The 17745-nt window shown below is 44.7% G+C and overlaps 1 protein-coding gene across 2 annotated transcripts in view; it reads left to right on the top strand.

The window, feature by feature from the left end:
* Window positions 1-4798: 4798 nt before the first annotated feature.
* The window catches only part of LOC138361402 (DNA-binding protein Ets97D-like), a 196506-nt gene continuing 183559 nt past the window's right edge, over window positions 4799-17745 (top strand). The window contains exons 1-2 of one of the 2 annotated variants that reach the window (XM_069320741.1): window positions 4799-4968; window positions 6241-6392. In XM_069320741.1, the coding sequence (XP_069176842.1) occupies window positions 6244-6392 (149 nt within the window). In that variant the 5' untranslated portion in view covers window positions 4799-4968; window positions 6241-6243. The remainder of the gene's footprint in view (window positions 4969-6240; window positions 6393-17745) is intronic. The other variant, XM_069320740.1, reaches the window with a different exon arrangement.

Here is a 17745-nt window from a genome sequence, read left to right as displayed (position 1 = left end):
ATCTGAACTGTGTGTCTGGGGGAAGATTATTGAAGCTAGAGGTGGTTGCCCAAGCATCGACTAACTCGTTTGCTCTGTGTAGAGGGTGAGGGTGTGCTACTTGGCCGATCTTATCGCCTTTAATTTTTTTAATATCCTTCCATGCCTGGCTGAGGGGGGTGTGAGAGTTGAGACTGTTAACAAAAGTTTCCCAGTTATCTTGCCTGAGCTCTGTCATGCGCTCCCTCGCCTTGGCTAGGGCTTTCTGAAAGAGCTTGAGCATTGCTGGCGTACGTGTTTCCCTATATGCAAGTCCAACTCGTCTGGCAGTGCGTTTCAAAGTACGCAGTTTGGGGTCATTGTAATAGGCATGGCGTTTATTACCTTTCATATCGTTGCGACTATTGGATGGTGTGGAGGGCCGACCTAAAGGGTCAGCGAACATCTGAATGTTCTGTACTAGACCGTCGTTAAATGTCTGGACTGTGGAGGGATCATAAGTGCTGTACCACTCTGACACATGACCAACAAAGTCTTCACGTCGAGCAGGAGGAACACTGAGCCGTTTGCGTTTAAAAGTCCCACCGGGCAGGATGGTATTTCCTATACATAGAGTAGTCAATCTAGGGTGATGATCTGACAACAAATCTGTTACAATAGATGATGTGCACCAGACGTGAGAGACGTTGAAACCAACACAGAGGTCTAGAATGCCTCCACAAATATGCGTGGGTTCAAGGTCACCCACAATCTGCACATCTTGGTGACTATTTAGTAGCGACAGCAGTTGATTCCCGTTACCGTTACTGAAGCGAGAGCCACCAATGTCCTTGACATTGTAGTCACCAAGAATGATGGTTGGCTCTGCTTGAGCGCAGGCCGGAAGATCAATATAATTTAACTTTCCTGCTGGAGCATATAGATTAAATACATTGAGGACAGAGTTGCCCACATAGATCCTCACTCCATGATACTGTTGACCGGCAGTTTGTTTTTCTGGCAGAAGTTGATGGGGTAGGGATTGTTTGATGTATAGAATGCAAGAGTTACTGGATCTGAGGTTGTAAGAAACAAATGAGGGCAATTTCGGGGGTGAGGATCTTGCGGGAACCCTGCACTCCTGGAGACATACAATATCGATGTGTTCAGTTGTTACTTTGTGATGTAAATCTGAGAACCTTTCTTTGAGGGATGCAATGTTCCAGCTAAGGACGGATAACTTAGTTATTTGTGCATTTAAAGTCAGCATTATATATTGATATTATTAGTTCACTTAATATATATTATCTATTGCACTACGATATAAGTCCAGTAACATTTCTTAGTTTATTACCAGTGTCACACATTTGCCTCCAATGGTCTAGTACAATTTGTCGGTCATTTCCAGCTATAGAGTCGTTTTGAACATACCTTAATACAGCGTTGGCAGTTAACCTGCGTGGAAGGACTTCATGTAGCGAATAAATCTTATACTCGCTCCATTATCTCAACATCTTAATGGCATAACTAATTACACAAGCAATAATCCTATCCCTATTTACAGGTAACGGGTTTTCCACCCGCCTATCTTACTGTGAGGTGTAGTCACCGTTTTACGGACTATTCATGCCCGTGCCACCTCTTGGGTGGCTTAATCTTTATCAATCAGTCACCGTATATAAGCCAGCGATTTGAGAATAGCAAACCAGTACAATCTCCAGTCAAGAATGTAGCACTCGGTGTAGTCAGTTCTAATTAATCGACTCAAGACGCTACAGCTTCGACACAGCAGGCAGCAGACTAGGACCACATCCAGCCACCACGCTCTCCCACATAGAGCTCCGCGACTCCGGCCACACTCAGCTCTCTGCTCTGCTCCAGGCTTCGTCACAACGTCTACGACACTGCTGTATCCAGGAATACTAAATAAATATGAAACTGTAGCGACTAGATTATCCCAATAATATACTTGCTCCAAATGCTTTGTTAATATTCCTGACAACCTTTGGAGATGAATGAGGTGAGGCGTTGCCCGAGCATATAAGCAGCAGAATAGCAAACATTAACCCACACAGGAGGCATCTCCCGTCACGCAGGGTGCAGTCGCACCTCCACAGATCTCCAATATCATCTATTGATACTGGTAATGGCTCAAAAGGGCCACCACTTACGGGCTATTCATGCCCGTGCCACCTTTTCGATGGTTTAATCGTCATCTTGGACACATTCATGGGAGACATCTCCCGTCACGCAGAGTGCACTTGCACCTCCACAGATCTCCAGTATCATCTATTGATACTGGTGATGGCTCGAAAGGGCCACCACTTACGAGCTATTCATGCCCGTGCCATCTTTTGGGTGGCTTCATCTTCATCTTCTTCATCATCTGTTTAAAACACGGGAGACATCTCCCGTCACGCTGGGTGCAGTCGCACCTCCACAGATCTCCAGTATCATCTATTGATACTGGTGATGGCTCGAAAGGGCCACCACTTACGAGCTATTCATGCCCGTGCCATCTTTTGGGTGGCTTCATCTTCATCTTCTTCATCATCTGTTTAAAACACGGGAGACATCTCCCGTCACGCTGGGTGCAGTCGCACCTCCACAGATCTCCAGTATCATCTATTGATACTGGTGATGGCTCAAAAGGGCCACCACTTACGAGCTATTCATGCCTGTGCCACCTTTTGGGTGGCTTAATCTTCATCATCATCATCAAACATTAACCAGAGTCTACTTTCAAGTGTTGTCTAGAGCAGACACTTGCGAGATACTGTACCGACGCTCAGTGCGCTCAACTCACACCAAAGTATCACCTGTGTACTTCTGTATATTCGACCAAATATATATATAGTATCTTAGTGTCTGTGTTTATTTGTCACCATACTTTGCGTAACAATAGAACCGTTACATTGGTGACCCCAGAGAGTTTCGACGATACCCAGCCACGATGGACTACAACATGGACTCTCACTGGACCTCTACTGCTACTGTTTGCTGTGATGGAACACTGCCAACACCCTCGCCACAGCTATGATTTTCATCGCGTCCATTTCTGCATTTTCATCTACTACGGCTTGCTGCTCCACGATCGTTACTCACTCATCTGACAGCCTCATCAATGATTACATCATGTTGGATCTACAGCTTGTCTCCGTCGCTGCCAGGGCACTGCTTGTCCTACGCCCACGACAGCTGCTCTGTCATCAGATTCATCTACACGTTCACTGCATTTTGATACTCGGCCGACTCAAGCCCTTTGCGCAGTACAGGACTTACTGCTTGCGTTTCCGACACTTCGTCGCCTTCAGGACAATTCAGCTCTAGATGTGATTACCTCGTTGTCCTAACTACGTGCCTACATTACCTCCTAATGTCCTGGTGCCCGAGCCCATCCGCCCCGGATCTAAATGCTCCACCAGCGACCCAAGGACGCAACAATTATGCACATTCTTCTCTCCTGCTACACCGAGCTTGTCCACACACTGCCTACATCTTTTGGTACCAGACTACAATTTCCACAGTCAACAATGTAGTACTCGGCGTGTACAGTCCTAATCAACCCAAGACGCTACAGCTTCGACACAGAGCAGACAGCAGACTACGACCGCATCGAGCCGCCACGCTCTCGCTCCCCGAGTTCAGACACTCACAATTCTCAATCGAGCCGCCACGCTCTCCCACATAGAGCTCCACGACTCCGGCCTCACTCAGCTCTCTGCTCTGCTCCAGGCTTCGTCTCAAACGTCTGCGACACTGCTAAATCCAGAGACACATCCGCCGACTACGCAGTTCACTTTTCGACCACAGTTACCAGCAGCACCGCCACCTACGACAACGGACGATCCTGTACGACCTCCCACCCTACAACCCCAGTTACCAGCCGCACCACAACCTGATCCTACGACGACGGACGATCCTGTGCGACCCCAGTTAGATGACATCAGCGAAGAGGAGGAAGTTAACTTTGATGGTTATGTAACGCGAGCAGGGCGTACAATTCACCGACCAGCTAAGTTCCTTGATCGAGTATTTTTCCTTTCATCCCCTGGGAGGGGGAGTTCTGTAGCGAGTAGATTATCCCAATAATATACTTGCTCCAAATGCTTTGTTAATATTCCTGACAACCTTTGGAGATGAATGAGGTGAGGCGTTGCCCGGGCAACACGGTGAGGTGTTGCCCGAGCATATAAGCAGCAGAATAGCAAACATTAACCAGAGTCTACTTTCAAGTGTGGTCTAGAGCAGACACTTGCGAGATACTGTACCGACGCTCAGTGCGCTCAACTCACACCAAAGTATCACCTGTGTACTTCTGTATATTCGACCAAATATATATTTAGTGTCTGTGTTTATTTGTCACCATACTTTACGTAACAATAGAACCGTTACAAAACTCACTAAACACTGTGTATCTAATCAACCCAACAACGTAACATAATCGAACGTTACAACTTAATGTTACCAAACAATATGTAAAATGTTTTGTCAATATTGAGGATAGGTTTGTTAGCAGTCAGCCATTAGGGGACTTTGTTTAATTCAATATTCACAGTGTAATAAGTGGGTCAGCATTAGAAATTGCCTAGCTAATAGTATATTTAATATCCCCATTTCACAGGAAAGTTAGTCATGTTAGCTCTATCTATAAATCCAACATTATCTGTGTAACTCATCTTCTATGTATGTACTTTTACCTGAATAAAAATTTGAATTTGAATGTATATATGGAATATGGGTCTCGCAGTGTAAACTGTACTGAAGTCAGGGTTGCAACGCGCGTACGAACATGTGGGTTAGGCAGTTTAGACTGTATTGAAGTCGAGGTCACATCGCGCATTCGGACAGCGGCCGCTGATAATGTAAACACAGCTGATTCACTGGCGACACGGAGCTGGCGGTATTAGGACGGAGTTTCCCTCGGTATTGGCAAGCTTTTGCTGAGAATACTGCCAGCTGACGTCACCATAAACAGGTGTCCAGTGGTGCGGTTCATCGCCAGAGAAGGTATTATTCATTATGGATAACTAATCTGATATGTTGAGGGTCATAGTTATGAATCGAGTAGATTCATAACACTGAATCTACTCTGTGCAATAATAATGAAATTATTGTATAATCTTTAGTGTTATTAACAGTTTGTGTCTAATTTGTCATTTTATTATTTCTTAGAGGGTGGAAAGCTTGTCGGCAAAACTGAATGAGTACCTGGTGTTGGGGACGAGAAACTTATACTTTGGCCTATCAAATTCTAACTGTAGGCCAACTACTGACTTTTTTTCCAGGATAATTAAGGATCTGATTGTGCACTGATTGATTCAGAGAAAACTAGTAGGATAAGGCTTAAGAGGAATATAGGTAGGGAAGGTTTTAAACTTGTCAACAAGAGTCGGAAGACATCATCTCCTTGGATCTGTGTAAAAGTGCAAAACAAAACAAAAATGTATAAATACTCAAGCATATGCCTAATAATGCCCCCTAATTTAACTTTCTTGGAAGTGTTTCTTGGTTTTTGTTGGCTACAGCTGTAGGTTGCCGTCCTACGTCTGACTTGTGTGTACAGGAGATCGATCTCTCCTTTCACAGCACTTTGGTCGGGCCAGGGCTTCACCTACTGTTAGTCAAGGTGGGACCTCTAATGCCAACAGCCGGGTCGGATGCATGTTCCCCAGCCTCGTCCTGTTTTTTTTTATTTTGTTGTAATCTATGAAATAGCTTGGATAGTTTGATAAAGTACAGATATATGAAACATGTGGAAAGCACAACAAATTTCTCTGGAAGCTAGAAAACTGTTGCAAGTTGCATCCTAGTAAGGCCTGTCAGTAGATGGTTTAGGAAGGACTGCAATAAACCTATGTTCAAGCTTCCTGTTCCCATTGACAGGAATTATATGCTGCATCGTATTTCCCACAGGTTTTGGACACACTTAATTGTTTTTTAAATTGACAAAAATACATATATATTTCTATTCACTATTTGTAATGAAATAGCTTTGGTGCGTTGGTGAAGTGCAAATATGTACTCCAGATGATTGAAATGGATCAACAGAGCCTCTATTGAGCCATGCACAGCTGTTCATCTGCTAAAGATAAATACGGTACAATATGGATTCTGACACCAGGATTCAAGTCGGCAGGTTCACGAAATAGATTGTTAAAGCTCAAATTTTATTTTTCTGTACTGTATGTTTTCCATAGAGTAATATACTATCTATCATAAAATAGGCAATATTTTATTTGACAATTTACATATATAATTAACATTTTTAATCTTGAACAGACAATGTCTGGGTCAGTATTAGACGGGATTGGAAGCTTGGAAGAAATGCTGTTCCGAGCTGCTGGAGAGATGCCAGATAATGGCCAGGCATCAGAGGGCTGCGAAGGGAAGGGGGACCATGAAGCAGCAGCATTAGTACTGCAGGAGCGGAGGTACAGTATATATATATATTAGTATATTTTGGTAGCAGTCTTTCCTGTAGACATATATTATTAAATATGACCGAAAAAGTAAGATTAATAATTCTAACACGAATTTTCTCAATCTTTCGTACATTACGCTTCACTGTTGGAGGTAAATAAAAAATCACTTCTCCAAAATTCATTTTTATTTCTAGTCTATATATATATATATATATATATATATATATATATATATATATATATATATATATATATATATATATATATATATATATATATATATATATATATAATACTTACGTTTCTCATGTTTAAAAGACGTTGCCCTAAATATTTATGAAAGAATAAGTTTTAGTGCCATATAATTTAATTGTAACCTACAGTGCTTTGATGTCGATGAACAGTGTATAATTTGTCATTACTGTATAATGTACCGAGGCTGTTTGTCAGTGATGCTAATATTTTTTATATTGATTCAGAAGAGCTTCATTCCATCTAATTATGTGGGGTGATCACAATTAGTTCAAGGTGGGATTTTGTTTCATTTGAAAATGCCCTGCCAGGTTCAACTTCATATCTCCTAGTGTTTTTGATTAGCCTACAAGGACTGTACTTCATGTACTGGTTAAATACATGAAGTACAGTGCCTTATGCATCCCAAAATTAGCATTTGCACAGGGTGTCCCCCCCCCCCCTCCTCCCCACAATAAGGAAAGAGTACAAGCACATACCGTATAGTATAATGATCAGTGGTGCATGGGAGAGGCTGAGGAATATGCAGGGCAGCCGTAATAAAGTTTAGACTGAACCAAAGACTTGTGCAAATAGAGGCGGTTGTGTCTATCAGCTCTCCCACTCCAGGACGTATGAGGCAAACCTTAACACTTTAGTCCGGGCATGACGCAGCATTGCGTCATCCATTTACTGTTGGTAATCTCGGGGATGACGCAGCATTGCGTCATCCACTAAAATAATTGCCAAAAATCAGGTTTTTATCCAATTTTTTTGGGACTCTTTGGTAACTGTCAACAAAGCGAATGCAATCTGTGACTACAATACAAACATGAAAGGTGTTGATCACTTTGACCAAATGATCAAATATTATCACTTCATAAGGAAAACTCACAAATGGACGAAGAAAATGACCATCTATTTTGTGCAAATGGCTATCTACAATGCTTATGTGATGTACAACTACTACACAAAAAATACTAAACTATAATAATACATATACTAAAATACTAAATACTAAACATTTGTGGGCAGGAATTGGGAGTGTAGCTGGAAGGTGTCTGGGCGCTCACTCGCAGTTAACGCGTGGCCCGTCTTCAACTCGTCGGCGGGTGGAGCATGACCAGGTTTTTTATTTTATATGCTAATGTTCCTCTAGAGAATTCTATTGCGAACCCATTGATACCAAAATGAAAGACCTAGAACGAAAATTGAGGTGACCAGAGTGAAAAGAGTGAACACATTTTATCGCTTTTGCGCGCTCCTGGGTAACTCGTTCGCACTTTCTCTGTTTGCTGCAGGTAATTAGCTGGGCTTTTGGAGTTTATATGCATTTAGTGCTATAGAGAATTCTATTGCAAACACAATGATACCAAATTTAATCTCGTAGGACGAGAATTAAGGTGACAAAGTTGAAGAGAGTATACACTTTTCAGAATTAACGCATGCTCCCGTGAAACTCTGGGACCCAAATCGCACAGTTGAGGGGTGGTGGGCAGGGCACGCCAAAGTGTTAAGGCGAGGGAGTCCCTTGGAGCATGCGGCTCGGAGATCGGCAACATGAGCAAACCTAGACCTCAGGTGTTAAAGACCTACAGGTATCCAAGGCCAAGGGATACTGCCAAAAGTTTGGCAGTATCTCTATATGTAAGGGGATTACCACAGAGTGACAGTGGGGGTGGAGGTGAGGAGGGATGACATGCCTCTGAATAAAAGTTAAGCATAAGTCTTTGACATAGAGAACGTGAAGCCATGATTGGTGGCTCAAGATGACACGTTACCATACTCGAGTTGGAGCTGACATTGGAGGTAAGAGGGGTCGTTACAGTGACTGCAGTGTATTGTCAGGACAACCAAAAATAGAGTAGTGCTCAGAACACCACTTCATACAGGAAAAAGAAAAAGTTAAAGAGAGCAGCACCAATCCTCATTTTAAATGAGCGATAAGAGTGGAAGCTTGGACAGAAAAGTGGGAGATTGCCATAACTGGGAGGCAGAGAGGTAACAATGATGTTTCAGGAATCACACAAGATGCATATTAATCACTTCTGGCATATTAATCAATCTGGTACCAAAGCAAACACCCAGATAAGATAAAAGATACCCAGCAAATACTGTAAAGAGGAGGAAGGGTCTTTGTACAACCTTTTCTCTCATCTGCTGGTGAGAATGGAAATATGGAAGAATGAAAATATTTTTGCTGGACTCCAAAAGATACTGACTGTATGAGCCTGCTGCCGTCGAATTGTAGAGCGACAACGTGGACTGAGTTTAGAAAGGGCGAAAAGATCATTATAAGGGAGGCAGACATGAGTGAAGCAGTCCAAAGGACAAGATTAAAGAAGGTGTTTACGAGTCTGGAAAGAAGGAAGAAGATGAGCACCAGAGCTAATAGGTGAAAAATGCAAACCCTTCTAACACCAATTGTGTTCCAACTCTTCCATTATCTACCAACACCAGTTCTGTCACAACAGAGCCAGGGAGATGGACAAACAACAAATAAGTCTGAAATAAATTTACTTACAACCTTATGGACCCTATTCCAGGTGTGAGAGAGAGGGGGCGCTAGGAGTAATAGTGAATATTTAGGATTTCCAATTCTCATATTTATCTGTGCACATGGCCCTATGGGCCTCTGCACTCTTCTGAAACAAAATAAAAGATTCAGACTTATTCCTGTGCCATTACCACTTTCAGCCTTCCTGCTTACAGCATACAGCCTAAGCACAGTCTGAATGCCACCAAGGAATGCACTTCTGCATGCCATGAGAAGCATAATGAGGAACAGAGCAGAGACCATTGTCTATTGTCATGGTAAAAGGAGGGAATGTGGGAGAGAGACGTTAGACAGGAAGGGAAGGGTAGCACAGAGAGTGTAAAAGATTCCAGACTGCCTTATCAAATCACCACTAAGGGAAAGAGGAGAGCAAAAGTAAACAAGGATGGGGATATGGCTATCATATCACCATCAAAGGGAATCATAAGAAATGGAAGAAGACCAGTGAGAAAGATCAATGCAGGAAAGAGTGTGGGCGTGATTTGACGTGAGCCACCTCACCAGAATTCAGGAGACAAAGAAAAAGAGAGAATGAAAGGTTCTGAAAGATGGCCTCGAGTATTTTGTGTGGGCATCGCCCCCAGAGGGCAGGTCAACAGTTAAAAAACACACAAAAGAAGCAGAAGCTCTGGAAACAAGTTGAAAAAGTGTTTGAGATTGGGTGGAAATTGGAAAACATGGAGGGAGATAAATGGAACAAATGGTATACCATTTATTCACAAAGATGCAAGCAGTGGTAGAATGAGCACTTGACTGAAAAAAAAGAACATTCCAGATCCTGGGGGGGGGGGGGGCAGGTTCTGCACCACTGTGATTGGGGGGCCAGGTTCTGCACCTCTGTAATTACCTAAGTGTAGTTACAGGATGAGAGCTACGCTCGTGGTGTCCCGTCTTCCCAGCACTCTTTGTCATATAACGCTTTGAAACTACTGACGGTCTTGGCCTCCACCACCTTCTCACTTTACTTGTTCCAACCGTCTACCACTCTATTTGCGAAGGTGAATTTTCTTATATTTCTTCGGCATCTGTGTTTAGCTAGTTTAAATCTATGACCTCTTGTTCTTGAAGTTCCAGGTCTCAGGAAGTCCTCCCTGTCGATTTTATCAATTCCTGTTACTATTTTGTACGTAGTGATCATATCACCTCTTTTTCTTCTGTCTTCTAGTTTTGGCATATTTAATGCTTCTAACCTCTCCTCGTAGCTCTTGCCCTTCAGTTCTGGGAGCCACTTAGTAGCATGTCTTTGCACCTTTTCCAGTTTGTTGATGTGCTTCTTAAGATATGGGCACCACACAACAGCTGCATATTCTAGCTTTGGCCTAACAAAAGTCATGAACAATTTCTTTAGTATATTGCCATCCATGTATTTAAAAACAATTCTGAAGTTAGAAAGCATAGCATAGGCTCCTTGCACAATATTCTTTATGTGGTGATTGGGGGGCCAGGTTCTACACCTCTGTGATTGGGGGGGCCAGGTTCTACACCTCTGTGATAGGGGGGGGGGCAGGTTCTGCACCTCTGTGATTGTGGGGGGGCCAGGTTCTGCACCTCTGTGATTGTGGGGGGCCAGGTTCTGCACCTCTGTGATTGGGGGGGGGCCAGGTTCTGCACCTCTGTGATTGGAGGGCCAGGTTCTTGCACTGGTCCCCGATAGGCCAAACCAAATCAGCCGCAGCTGATGTGACCTTTTAGTGTGAAGCATTCTCAGGAAAATAGCTTCTGGGGAGCCGCTGAGGTTTTTCCAGTAATTGGCATTTCAGTGCACTCAACGCTGGGGTTTTGGGCCTTGGACAAAAAGAGCTAAATGGGCCCCATCCTATGGTCAGTATGGCCATTCAAAGACTAAACGCATACAGTGGTACCTCAGATTACGAGCGTTCCTGTTTACGAGTTTTTTGGGTTATGAGCAGGACTTGCTCAGAAAATTTACATCGGATTACGAGCGTTGCCTCGGAATACGAGGGTGTTGATACGCGTACAGGCCAACCTAACGCGTGGTGGCACGGCGATTGCCCCTCGGTTTACCAGAGCCTTGCGCCCAGTGACTATTCCACCTGAATTCTTCACAAGGATTTAGTTTTTTGTCGAATTTTTGGCCATTTGAGCATAAAAGTTGTTGTTGTTATCTCGCCATGGGTCCCAAGAAAGCCAGTGGTAAGGTTCAACCTACGAAAATAGTTGCGAGTAGAAGCAGTAGAGGATGTCCCTTCCTCATTAAGAAAATGTGTGAAGTATGGGAAGAACTGTAAAGTTTTGTTAAAAACTCGCCCAGATAAAGCTGTATCAGGCCGTTGCATTGACCTTTTAAGTGACAATGTGATATCTTACTACAGACAAGTGTTGCAAAGAAGGGAAAAACAATCTTCAATGGATCGTTATCGTTGTGAGAAAATAGAGCAGTGAGCCACAACCATGACCTAGTGGTAGGCAGGCAAAATGTGCCAGAGAGTGCACTCCAGAAAAATCTTTACTGCCTGATGTTATAATGGAAGGGGACCCCCCTTCCATACAGTAACACCTCTCCTCCTCCCCATCTTCCATATGCCAACAGGAGTCATCAGCAAGGGTAAGTAATAACTTGAACATACTTTTGTAGTATAGATTTGGATGAATTAGATATAAAATTTAGTTTGAAGTGAGGTTTTTGGGTAGTCGGGAACAGATTAATTCATTTCCCATTATTCCTCATGGGGAAATTAGCTTCGGTTTACGAGTTTTCGGATTACAAGCTGTCTCCACGAATGGATTAAACTCTTAAACCGAGGTACCCCTGTACTTGTAGATGGCTCGTGTGATAATATGTAATGATTAATTATCAAAGTTATATTATGCACAGTTTTGCAGAGGAATACATTAAGACCATATTCCTATACTTAAAAAGTTTTAATTCTATTTTCTAGAAAATAACTATACATAAAAGCAGCCAAAAATTATAAGATCTTTCACTAAGATATTAATACATATTGAGATAATTCACTCAATGTTTCACTTAGTTATAATACACATAATGTATAGTTTTCTATAGAAATAACTTGGTATAAATTTCCAACAACTAATTGTAACAATCACTTGTGTGTACAGAATGCCTCTTGACTGAGCAGCAAATAAAAACCAGTAATACGCTGTACTCTGCTGCTGCTGTTCATTTGTGTGAAACGTTATATGAAATGTTTAAAACGCTCAGAACAACGTGTACAGTACAGGAAATAAATTAAAAAATAATTGGGCAGCTGTGGCTAATTGATTATTCCAAGCATTATTTGATATGTTATTTTTTATGGCACTAATATATAAGTGCTGCAAAGGACCCTGGTGCTGGCGGTCCCTTGGCCTTGAACCTAGCCTATTGGGTAATGTGACCCTGCTAGAGGTTGTCTCTTGCTACACTCCTTGGTGAATGTGATGCCTTTGTGTCACATAAAGCGCACAAAGTCACATGATACCTGTGTCACATAAAGCGCACAAAGTCACATGATACCTGTGTCACATAAAGCGCACAAAGTCACATGATACCTGTGTCACATAAAGCGCACAAAGTCACATGATACCTGTGTCACATAAAGCGCACAAAGTCACATGATACCTGTGTCACATAAAGCGCACAAAGTCACATGATACCTGTGTCACATAAAGCGCACAAAGTCACATGATACCTGTGTCACATAAAGCACCTACTTTGTCTTTTTCTCATTTTGGCATCTTGAGTGATATTCAGTGCCTTTCTTGGAGGGGGGGGGGGGGGGAGCCCCTGCGGCTCCCCGGAGGTGTCCAGGCTGATATGTATATATTAGATTTTATGTATGGAGTTCTAGGCCTACTGAGGACCACAAGACAGAACCTGGACCTCTCAGAGAGGCACGAGGAGCAATGGCCTATAGAAACCCGTGTGGTTGGAAGCATTCTGCGTCTGTCATCGTCCGGGTCAGGCACCCAGAAAGGTAAGCGCCCCAAATCAAACCCCTATTCTGGTTAAAATATTGCTACCGAAAGCCGAACTTTGGGCTTTCGTAAGTGGGTTGAGCAGACAGCGGCGCGGTAACGTCATGCTAGTTGCTAGTTTTCATTTGGGGCATTCTGTCCACCAGTTTGGCTTTCGGTAGCAATATTTTAACCAGAATAGGGGTTTGTTTTGGAGCGCTTATCTTTCTGGGTGCCAGACCCGGTCGATGGCAGACATAGAATGCTTCCAACCACACAGGGGGTTTCTATAGACCATTGCTCCTCGTGCTTCTCTGAGGAGGCCAGGTTCCCGCTCGTGATCCCTGGTAGGCCTAGAAATCTATGCACATTGACTGATACCAAAGACTAATACTGTAAGTATCCACTCGATTTAACGACCTATATGGAGCTGTACCCTGGCTGTTATTTCCGGAGCTCTGGTATTTCCGAAGTTAAGTGTCGGTAATTTTTCAAGTAACATTCAGGTAAGATATATTTTGTATAGACATCCACTTGGTCCACCACTCTAGTGCCTTTTACCCTGTGATGTCACAGATTCACGGCACATTGTTTTGATTTGTCAAGAGGCTGTTGTGTTCATTCTGTGACTTTGTTGGACATATCTGCACAATCAAGGAACATCCGTGCACCATGTCGGCTCCAAATGCACTCATTGTGTCAGTGATGGCTGACTGGTGGGTGGATGGACAGGCAGGCAGGGATGGAGAGGCTGAAATGTTGGCAGGCAGAGGCTGAGAGGTAGGTGGGGAGGGAGAGGCAGGGAGGGAGGCAGGCAGGCAGGAAAAAGCAGGTAGGCAGGGAGGGAGGGAGGGAGGCAGGCAGGCAGAGCTCGGGAAGGAGGCAGGGAGGGAGGCAGACAGGCAGAGGCTGGGAGGTAGGCAGGCAGGCAGGCAGGCAGGCAAAAACAGGGAGGCAGGCAGGCAAAAACAGGCAGGCAGGCAGCGCTTGGAAGGGAGGCAGACAGCAGAGGCTGGGTAGTAGGCAGAGAGGAAGAGAATGGGAGGCAGGCAGGCAGGCAGGCAGCGCTTGGAAGGGAGGCAGACAGGCAGAGGCTGGGTAGTAGGCAGAGAGGAAGAGAATAGGAGGCAGGCAGGCAGGCAGAGGCAGGCAGGCAGACAGAGCTTGGGAGGCAGGCAGGCAGAGGCTGGGAGGTAGGCAGGGAGGAAGAGAATGGAGATAGATAGATGGAAGGATGGACAGAGGGAGGGAGGGATGGAGGGAGTGACAGATGGATGGAGGGAGGGATGGGAGGGATGGAGGGAGGGATGGAGGGAGGGATGGAGGGAGGGATGGAGGGAGGGATGGAGGGAGGGAGGGATGAGGATGGAGGGAGGGAGGGAGGGAGGGAGGGAGGGAGGAGAGAGGGAGAGAGAGATGGAGGAAGGGAGGGAGGGAGGGAGAGAGGGAGAGAGAGATGGAGGAAGGGAGGGATGGGTGTTGAGTTGAGGAGAAACGGAGTGTGTGTGTGTGTGTGTGTGTGTGTGTGTGTATGGTTGTAGGGTGGGGGAAGTGTATCGATGGTGGGGAAGGACCTGCTCACTGATAAGCCTAACACACTTGACCCAGTTAACCAGATGTTTCTTAAATTCTGGATGTATGTACATCATCATATATATTTCTGGTTGCAGATTTTGTTTAGTAATATTATTAGGATAATAAAAAGTTATAAAATACTTGTTTCATGAATGCTTTATTGTATTAGATGGAGACTCTCCAGGCTGTCTCTGGCTGGCTGGCAATCTACTGAGCCATTTCCCTGAAGGGTCTTGGGGGGGGTGTGGGGGAGAGCAGGAGTGAGGGAGTGGGGGAGAGCAGGAGTGAGGGAGTGGGGGAGAGCAGGAGTGAGGGAGTGGGGGAGAGCAGGAGTGAGGGAGTGGGGGAGAGCAGGAGTGAGGGAGTGGGGGAGAGCAGGAGTGAGGGAGTGGGGGAGAGCAGGAGTGAGGGAGTGGGGGAGAGCAGGAGTGAGGGAGTGGGGGAGAGCAGGAGTGAGGGAGTGGGGGAGAGCAGGAGTGAGGGAGTGGGGGAGAGCAGGAGTGAGGGAGTGGGGGAGAGCAGGAGTGAGGGAGTGGGGGAGAGCAGGAGTGAGGGAGTGGGGGAGAGCAGGAGTGAGGGAGTGGGGGAGAGCAGGAGTGAGGGAGTGGGGGAGAGCAGGAGTGAGGGAGTGGGGGAGAGCAGGAGTGAGGGAGTGGGGGAGAGCAGGAGTGAGGGAGTGGGGGAGAGCGGGAGTGGGGGAGAGCGGGAGTGGGGGAGAGCGGGAGTGGGGGAGAGCGGGAGTGGGGGAGAGCGGGAGTGGGGGAGAGCGGGAGAGGTTCAGTGAGGGAGTGGGGGAGGGGACTAATAGAGGTAGGTGGCCTGCTTGCCATGTGAGGACCAAAAAACAAACCCAATACCGACCTTTGGTAATTTCGACCGCCAAACCGTCATGAGGCTCTAGATACCGGTCTCCCAAACCGGTCGTTATTTCCGGCAGATCGGTATATAAGAGGCCTTTAAATTGAGTGGATACTGTATATCATATCAGTCTGGATAGCTTCTTGGAGCCTCCGAGTCTCGCGCAGAAAATGGCATTTCATTATATTCAACGCTGGTTTTTTTTTCAATATCTAACACACAGTGCCACATATTCTTTCCCGCTTGGCACATTTTTATAATTACTGGTTCGTGCTGCAAATGCTTGCTACTGCCTTAATACCTAAACTATTCTGCTATTTAAAGCTGCTACATTGAGATGCACCTGGCGGCAATTAGTCAACGCACCAGAGATACAACAGTCCCCAACACACTGAATACAGTATAAACAAGCAGGTGTAATTATTGGCTTTATTATCACAGAATCCACTACCAATAAAAAAAAATCTGTGCATTGCCTACTGACATTTATTTCCCCTTTGATAGAGATTAAGACTTGCATCTACAATACATGGACAAGAGTGGTGGGCAGTAAATAATTAAGTAAATGAACTTTACTGCCATAAGAATTCTAACATTACACACAACACGCCCAGCAGGTCTGCCAGTCGGCTATAAATTGAAAACGGCATTGTGACGGTGCCACTGACTGCCCAAATCTCGTACAGTTATGGGGAGACTCTGCAATTGTTTTACCACCAACAATCTTTTAGAAATGATATTTCATATTATATAATCTTCTGGCTGTTTAATGATTACCGTAACTATTTCTCAGACTTGCGTCTCGTGGAACCAGACAGTAGCTTATATGGTATAAATTCATCATGACCTTGGCAGCCCTGTAGGCTTAACTGTTCCCACACTTAACACAATTGGTTTGATTGATCAAAATAGCCCTCTTTTATTATAGAGACCATACCTGGTCATAATAGTTGCCCATTAAAATATTTTTCAGCAAAAGACATAAAAAACAGCACATGGAGGAGATAGAAGGGGAGATGGTTTCATTAACTACCGCACTGCGCATCTGGTTTCGGCAAAAACTTCATAATGTAATTGTTAAGGACATATTTTTGTTTTTATAAATGTTCAGGTAAAGTTAATGTCAAAATGTTTCCAAACTCAACTATTTTCATTTCAAAACACAGAGTGATGAAAACATTAAAAAACATTAAAATATAGCCTAAAAAAAAATAGCGCAACTCTCGGAGTGCCTCAAGGCGCTCTGCCCAGCTTGGTGGTTAAATGTCGGAATTAGAAAACGAAACGGTGTTTTATTTTCTGCGTTATCAACATACTGTGGACAAACACAATAGATTTTTCTGGGGGGAGCCCCTACGGCTCCCCGGAGCTATCCATGGCTGATATGGATACCCCTAACTATTTTGCATTGGTTGATGTGGGTGGAGTTCTAGGCCTACCGGGGACCATGAGCCAGAACCTGGCCCCCTCAGAGAGGCACGGGGAGCAATGGCCCATAGAAATGCACATGTGATTTGGAGTATTCTATATCTGCCATCGACCGGGACAGGCACCCAGAAAGGTAAGCGCCACAAAACAAACCCCTGGTTGATGGGGTTCTGGGAGTTCTTCTACTCCCCAAGCCCGGCCCGAGGCCAGGCTTGACTTGTGAGAGTTTGGTCCACCAGGCTGTTGCTTGGAGCGGCCCGCAGGCCCACATACCCACCACAGCCCGGTTGGTCCGGCACTCATTGGAGGAATAAATCTAGTTTCCTCTTGAAGATGTCCACGGTTGTTCCGGCAATATTTCTTATGCCCACTGGGAGGACGTTGAACAACCGCGGACCTCTGATGTTTATTCAGTGTTCTCTGATTGTGCCTATGGCACCTCTGCTCTTCACTGGTTCTATTCTGCATTTTCTTCCATATCGTTCACTCCAGTATGTTGTTATTTTACTGTGTAGATTTGGTACTTGGCCCTCCAGTATCTTCCAGGTGTATATTATTTGATATCTCTCTCGTCTTCTTTCTAGTGAGTACATTTGGAGGGCTTTGAGACGATCCCAATAATTTAGGTGCTTTATTGCATCTATGTGTGCCGTATATGTTCTCTGTATTCCCTCTATTTCAGCAATCTCTCCTGCTCTGAAGGGGGAAGTGAGTACTGAGCAGTACTCAAGACGGGACAACACCCCTATTCTGGTTAACAACAAAAATCGACAAACGAGTGGACAGAACTTCCCC

The sequence above is a fragment of the Procambarus clarkii genome, unplaced genomic scaffold (assembly GCF_040958095.1).
Source record: "Procambarus clarkii isolate CNS0578487 unplaced genomic scaffold, FALCON_Pclarkii_2.0 HiC_scaffold_347, whole genome shotgun sequence".
Taxonomy (NCBI): Eukaryota; Metazoa; Arthropoda; class Malacostraca; order Decapoda; family Cambaridae; genus Procambarus; species Procambarus clarkii.
This window is presented reverse-complemented; position numbering and strand designations above follow the sequence as displayed.